Source organism: Gadus macrocephalus, chromosome 4 (assembly GCF_031168955.1).
Source record: "Gadus macrocephalus chromosome 4, ASM3116895v1".
Taxonomy (NCBI): Eukaryota; Metazoa; Chordata; class Actinopteri; order Gadiformes; family Gadidae; genus Gadus; species Gadus macrocephalus.
The window spans coordinates 4,327,190-4,334,689 of NC_082385.1; the positions used below are offsets into that span (position 1 = coordinate 4,327,190).

Below are 7,500 nucleotides of genomic sequence, written 5' to 3' on the forward strand. Positions count from 1 at the left end.
GGATAATATTACTTAACATTCTAGTTCGATTAGTGAGGGAGAAGAAGAGAAGATCCTTAATGTTCAGCCCCTCCAAGAAATAATGTCCGGAGTCGCTAAAGCCGAGACGCACTTTGATCTTTGGACGCGGCCAGCCCGCACAGCCATAAAGTAGGCTATGTGGCTCTGTGTGTGTGCGTGTGTGTGTGTGCCTTCTCAATACTCATCCTGGAGTAAACAGACAATCTATCGTCTGGTCATCTTCTATCACACACACAGGCAGTCACACACTCAAAACATGTGACACCCTACACCATCAAAGATATATTTATATTATGTATAATACTTGAATATAGAATGTATATGTGTGTCTATTTATATATGTATATATTATATAATACATATTGTAAATATATCTATAATATATATATGTACATTTATAATTTATAAACATATCTATATGTATATAGATATATCTATTTCTATATATATATATATATAGGCCTACATATACATAGATATAGTTCTCTACATTTATCTTTTATTTTACTTGAATCCTGTTTTACTTGTATTATTATCTCTACTTTCTATATTAGCTAAGAGTTTATTGTTTACTGTTTTTTTTTTTTACTTTTTATAGTTAGGTAGTTAGTTAAGAGTTTATTGTTTATCTTATATTATTATTATAATTATTGTTTACTGTTTACTTTTTATTTTACTTTTTATAGTTATCTAAGAGTGTATTGTTTATCTTATATTGTATATAATTTAATATTGTGTTTCTTTCTGTAAACTACTGGACAATCAATTTCCTTGAGGGAGTCATCCCAAAAGGATCAATAAAGCCTAATCTAATCTAATCTAATCTAATCTAATCTAATCTAATATACATATACATGCATATGACCTCACTGAACCCTTATTGTAATTGCGTAAAGTTTATTTTTCATCACCAACGATAAGAAGTTGATTTTGATCCCAGACGGGAAATTGCGGCATAACTTGTCCTTAATGTTGCATCTGGAAGATGCCACACATCTATGGTAACCATGACGACGGTTCTAGATTTACGCATCCAGCTAGCGTCTAGAACCGTCATCATGGTTACCCTCCGTCCCCATGACGTAGCCAGGTTGGCCGAGAATCAAAAGTTTAATGCCCCATTTTTGTGTTTGCTGACGGATGAAACACAGAATGATGAGTCGTGCTGGGAGGGGGGCAGCCAGTGTTTTCAGAGGTCAACTGTTTTATTCCAGAATCCAAGAGAAATTCACTGAAACCAAGGATAGGAAGCCGCGTGGTGGGGGGTCGTACGGGAGAAGACCGCGGGGGGCGTGGTTACAGGAGTGATGTATAATAGAGTTCACGCAGAATGCAGTACACGCACGCACACGCACACAACGTCCTTGACACACATAGATGTATCAACAGCTCAGTGCTTGACAGCTCATCGCCTTCTCTTAACAATAGTTTTGAAATATCAGTTTACATCCATATAATAATAACAATAATAATAAATTAAATTAATTCAACACAAATGTGTGTAGTGTAGGATTTAATTCTGCATGTTCTGTACACTGGAGAGGAAGCAGAGCTCTCCTATCTTCCATTCTTCCGTTTCGTAATGTCCGAAGACGGTGGAAGTGCACAGCGCCCTCTATGGACGGACGTTGGAAGTTCATTCCCCACCACGTAAACATGCAGGTTCATCGTGTTATCGGTGGACGTTGACGTCGTTTCACCTCGACGACTTTAACAGAGCACAGATCCTAACTTCCTTAAAATCATCGTCAACATTCTGATCATTCGATTCTCATCGCAAATCTCAAAGGCGTCTCAAAACTGCCTAATCATTGAAATATCAAATCAGAATTCAGACAAATTAAACTCAAATCAGTGAACAAATCTTTGAACAAAATGTCTTCACTGCTATTAGTCCTCTATTACAAAGTCAACAGACTAGTGTCACTGCACGCAAATGCACACACACACACACACGCGCACACGCACACACACGATTGTTGGTGGAGGGTGGTGGCTGATTGGTTGACGGGGGATGATGTGGGCGAGGCCTGTGTGCTGATTGGAGGGTTACAGTTGGTCTTTGTAGTAGCCCAGCTTGGCCAACGACATCTCCCTCCTCAGCTGCATCACCTCCCAGAACATCTGCTCAGCTACACACACAGACACACAGACACGCACGCACACGCACACACACACACACACACACACACACACACACACACACACACACACACACACACACACACACACACACACACACACAAACACACACACACACACACACATACACACAGAGAGGCACAGAACATCTGTTACAGACTTCACGATAGCAACATAATCAATAATTATAATCAATCAATCAATAATAATAATAATAATCTATTCAGTTCTATCAGATTGAGTCAGGTGCAAAGTCAGAGAGTGTTTGTGTGTGTGTGTGTGTGTGTGTGTGTGTGTGTGTGTGTGTGTGTGTGTGTGTGTGTGTGTGTGTGTGTGTGTGTGTTTGTGTGTGTGTGTGTGTGTGTGTGTGTACGTACCATCCTGCTGTTTCACTAGCCCTTGTTGGATATAACGAATATAGGTGAAAAAATTACAGACGGATGTTATCTGAGAGAGAGAGAGAGAGAGAGAGAGAGAGAGAGAGAGAGAGAGAGAGAGAGAGAGAGAGAGAGAGAGAGAGAGAGAGAGAGAGAGAGAGAGAGAGTTAGTTTAATCAAAGACAGTCAGACAGAGATAGGCAGACAGACAGACAGACAAACGGTGAGACAGACAGACAGACAGACAGACAGACAGACAGACAGACAGACAGACAGACAGACAGACCAAGGGTCAGACAGACTGGCAGACAGACAGACAGACCAACGGTCAGACAGACAGTCAGACAGAAAGACAGACTGACAGAATACTCACTCTGTAGCGACAGTAGGGAGACACATAGTAGTAACTGGACGAATCTCCAAACTTGATTCTGTGCTTGCAGGTCTTAGTCTGTCCACTAAGAGCACACTTCCTATTGGAGGAGAGAGAGTATAGAGAGAGGAGAGAGAGAAAAAGGAGGAGAGAGAGTATAGAGAGAGGAGAGAGAGAGACGAAGGAGGAGAGAGAGTATAGAGAGAGGAGAGAGAGAAAAAGGAGGAGAGAGAGTATAGAGAGAGGAGAGAGAGAGACGAAGGAGGAGAGAGAGTATAGAGAGAGGAGAGAGAGAGTATAGAGAGAGGAGAGAGAGAGACGAAGGAGGAGAGAGAGTATAGAGAGAGGAGAGAGAGAGACGAAGGAGGAGAGTATAGAGAGAGGAGAGAGAGAGAGACGAAGGAGGAGAGAGAGTATAGAGAGAGGAGAGAGAGACGAAGGAGGAGAGAGAGTATAGAGAGAGGAGAGAGAGAGACGAAGGAGGAGAGAGAGTATAGAGAGAGGAGAGAGAGAGACGAAGGAGGAGAGAGAGTATAGAGAGAGGAGAGAGAGACGAAGGAGGAGAGAGAGTATAGAGAGAGGAGAGAGAGAGACGAAGGAGGAGAGAGAGTATAGAGAGAGGAGAGAGAGAGACGAAGGAGGAGAGAGAGTATAGAGAGAGGAGAGAGAGACGAAGGAGGAGAGAGAGTATAGAGAGAGGAGAGAGAGGAGAGAGAGAATAGAGAGAATAGAGAGACAAAGGAGGAGAGAGAAACGGGAGAGGAGAGAGAGAATAGAGAGAGGAGAGAGAGAGGATGAGGGAGGGGAGACAGGGGAGGAGAGAGAAAACAGAGAGGAGAGAGAGACAGATTTGAAATACAATATCTCATTTAAAAATAAAAATAACACTTTAAAAAAGTTTAAATAAATTGTAACGTTTTTGTGCTGCACATTAAAAACCTGAGCGGGCCGACAGGCCCCACTGGGGTCGGCTGGCCCAATGCATGGCCGGAGAACCCTGGGTTCCCCCGCTCAGCGGAGAACCGTGGGTTCCCTCGCTCAGCGGAGAACCGTGGGTTCCCTCGCTCAGCGGAGAACCGTGGGTTCCCGGCCCGCCCACCCCGGCGTCTCTACGTACTTGGGTCCCCCACACTCCATGGCGGAGGCCTTGACGACGGGCAGCGGCTGGAAGCCCACCGGCTCCACGCTCAGAGTGTTCTGCTCCACCGCGTCCAAGATGGCCGACCCCAGCTGGAGGGAGAACACAACACAGTCCCTGTGAAGACCGCAGTGAGCACGTCCTACCACAGGGGGGCAGTGTCTGCAACCGGACAGCACCGGATTACATATTATATATATTAGGGCAGGGGAATCAACAATTGATTATGATGTTTTATTCGAGAAAAGTGTGAAAATAAAATGTGTGTTTATAAAAGTGTTTTTATTCCAGGCCCTTAAATATAGAGAGGTACTGAGAGACACAGGGACAAGATGCAGAGTTATAGAGATAGATATAGAAATAGTTAGACACACAGTGAGAGCTAGAGATAGACATAGAGATAGATATACATAGATATAGAGATAGATATACATAGACACACAGTTAGAGATAGAGAAAGATATAGATAGACACACAGGGAAAGTTATAGCAAGATAGATATAGATATAGAAAGACACACAGTGAGAAATAGAGATATCGATAGACACACAGTGAGAGATGGAGGTATAGAGCTAGAGATATAGCAGGGGGAGATGGAGGTATAGCGCTAGAGCGGTAGAAGGTACCTCGCTCTTGCTGAAGGTGAGGCAGGGGTGGATGTCCTCCCTGTAAACCCTCTCCATGAAGCAGCCACTCCGGTCCAGCGTAGGATCCTCCCGCCAGGCTTTGAACTCACCGAACAGCTGAGCGTCCACCTAGCACACACACACACACGCACACACACACACACACACACGTACAAGCGCAGACACACACACACACACACACACACACGTACAAGCGCAGACACACACACACGCGCACACACACGTACAAGCGCAGACACACACACATAGGCGCACACACACGCACATATACAAACGGACGCACTCTCACACACACGCGCACACACACACACACACACACACACACACACACACACACACACAGGTTTGTTTAGTATCCAGAGCCCCGCCGCGGCCCAGGCGCGTGGGGGTGGGGGGGGGGGGGGGCGTGGTCCTCACCTCCCGGCAGTCGCGTGCGAGGGGCTGCGTGGCCGAGGCCTCGGGCTGGCTGCCCGTCATGGCGGAGGAGGTGCTCTTGTTGCGGCCGTGGCCCTTCCTGAAGGGGGTCTTCACGGCCCCCGGACCCCCGGGGAGCTCCGCCACGGGGGAGGTGGGCGAGGACAGCACCAAGGTCTTCAGGGCCAGCACCTCGGACTGGAGCACGTCGATCTGGGGGGGGGGGGGGGATTCGAGCGTGAGTAGACATTTACATTTAGAGCGTTTTAGGGCTGCAAAGATCTTCAAACTAACATAAAAGAAAAAAAAAAAATTATCATTCATTAAATATTTAATAGTAGGGTCAGACTTCAACATTTCGTGTATTTTTTAAATTTCAGAAAAACTGAGAAAGTTCTCAGTTACAAAGTGTGCGAGAAATGCTGAATGAATGTATAATGTTTTCTAACTCAAAAACAATCGTTTGAATAATCGGCATTTCAATGTTGACCAAAATAATCGTGATTATGACTATTTCCATAAACGAGCAGCACTAGTGCATTCGGCAGACGCTTCTATCCAAAGCGACTTACAATGTACATTTTTCAGAAAAAAAAAGAAAAAACAACAATATATCGCTGTCGGTACAGTAAGCATGTTCAGAGTACCAAGGCCGTGTTCCAATACCCATACTGTCCGTACTGCGTACTCAAAATTTGAGTACGCAGTACGTTCCAATTCAGATCCGGCGAAAAGAAGTATACTTCAAGGACCCGGATGCCGTACTCAAAATGGGATAATCGTGAAGTGTGGATCGAACATGGACATATAAAGGATCGAAGGACACTCTCCGTACTCAACGGCAGCCATCTTAGCTACGTAGCGGAAGAGGCGGAGCCAGGCTGAGCCAAAGTCGGCGCATTTTCCACATAGCCTGCATTAATAGAGTCATTTAGTAGTTTGTATAGTTTCTATAGCTTTTTATAGCTGCTAGGCGTAAAGAGTTCACCGTTCAAAGCGGGATGTTTATTGCGGGGGAGGAGCCGCGGCGGCAGTCGTGATCGTAATTTCCGGTAAGTGCACCACGGAGTACTCGATTTGGAACAGCACTCACATCTGAAAAATGACCGTACTCAAGTGAGTACGGATAGTGCAGATAGTGTACTTCCTTTAAGTATACTCATGGAAGTACGGGTATTGGAACACGGCACAAGTTCCAAGCACTAACAATCACTAGGTTAACCCATTTCCCGCATACAACGAAGATAGCTAGGATAAGACGCTACACAATGCTTGTCCCATCGCTGCCCCCTGGTGGTTTGGGGCTGGTAGGTGTCATGACTCATGAGACGGGTTTACCTTGCCGAGGGCTTCCGTCAACTGCTTCTCGGCTGTCGCCTGTTTGACGTTGGCCTCTCGGACCATCTTATGGGCCTCCTAAGCACACACATGCACACACGAAAAGCACACACGCACACAAACAGACACAAGTTACATTAGTGACATCTCTTGTGGCTTGTGGTAATATAAATATATCAAAATCAATAACCCAGTGAATTACAGTATTTATTGGCTTGAGGCTATTAATAATCAGGCTGTCTGTATATTTATATATATATATCATAAGGCAGTTTTTAAATTAAAAAAACATGCCATCATTACAGCTTATAAGTCATCATTCTCCCGTGAGCCCAAAATGCAGAAGCACCCCGACATGAGGTCCAGACCCAGAGAGACACCACTCTGGGCCGTCACCTGGAGAGCTATGGTTTAGTCCCAGTATGGTTCTGTCCCAGTATGGTTCTGTCCCAGTGCAGTGGAGAGGTCACTGGTGAATTTACGATAACACAGAGGATGTTGGTCCCCACGATCTCACCGTCCATACTTCCTGTGAATGCGTCAGCTCCACCAGGCTGTTCTTAACATCATTATGTGTGTTATGTTGTGTCTGACCCACCTGGAAGAGGCTGGCCGTGAGCTCCTCCAACTCCAGCCCCAGCTGGTCTCTCACTTTAGACAACCTCTCACACTCCTCGTCTTTCAACAGCAGATCCTTACACACACACACACACGCACACACACACATATACGCACGCAGAGACACACGCATAGACGCACGCACGCACACAAACCAACACGCACACACGCGCATAGACGCACGCACACACCCGCACATGCACACACACAGACAAGTGCACAGACACGCACAAACAGACGCACACACACGCACACACACAAACACGCATGCACAAATGTGCGGACATGCACACATGCATAGCAGGGATGATAAATGCAGGTGAATTCACCCATTCATCCAAACAGAAATGGTACAAAACACAAATAATCAAATTAAAACATGAAAAATAATAACTTAAATTGGTTAATGGATGAAGGAGCAGATTAAAGATA

General features: G+C 45.3%; 2 protein-coding genes across 6 annotated transcripts in view; both read right to left on the reverse strand.

Moving 5' to 3' along the window:
- Window positions 1-78, reverse strand: part of LOC132454997 (myelin regulatory factor-like protein) — a 19,005-nt gene extending 18,927 nt beyond the window's left edge. For all 4 annotated transcript variants that reach the window (XM_060048672.1, XM_060048670.1, XM_060048671.1 and 1 more), the window contains exon 1: window positions 1-78. This exon is cut by the window's left edge and continues 125 nt beyond it. The gene's annotated coding sequence lies outside the window, so the exon portion shown is untranslated.
- A 1,129-nt stretch (window positions 79-1,207) lies between these two features.
- Window positions 1,208-7,500, reverse strand: part of rab3ip (RAB3A interacting protein (rabin3)) — a 9,914-nt gene continuing 3,621 nt past the window's right edge. The window contains exons 6-13 of one of the 2 annotated variants that reach the window (XM_060048726.1): window positions 7,049-7,144; window positions 6,451-6,528; window positions 5,116-5,325; window positions 4,678-4,806; window positions 4,031-4,143; window positions 2,914-3,013; window positions 2,541-2,610; window positions 1,208-2,153 (exon numbers count right to left, since the gene is read on the reverse strand). In XM_060048726.1, coding sequence (XP_059904709.1) covers window positions 2,071-2,153; window positions 2,541-2,610; window positions 2,914-3,013; window positions 4,031-4,143; window positions 4,678-4,806; window positions 5,116-5,325; window positions 6,451-6,528; window positions 7,049-7,144 — 879 coding nt within the window. In that variant the 3' untranslated portion in view covers window positions 1,208-2,070. The remainder of the gene's footprint in view (window positions 2,154-2,540; window positions 2,611-2,913; window positions 3,014-4,030; window positions 4,144-4,677; window positions 4,807-5,115; window positions 5,326-6,450; window positions 6,529-7,048; window positions 7,145-7,500) is intronic. The other variant, XM_060048727.1, reaches the window with a different exon arrangement.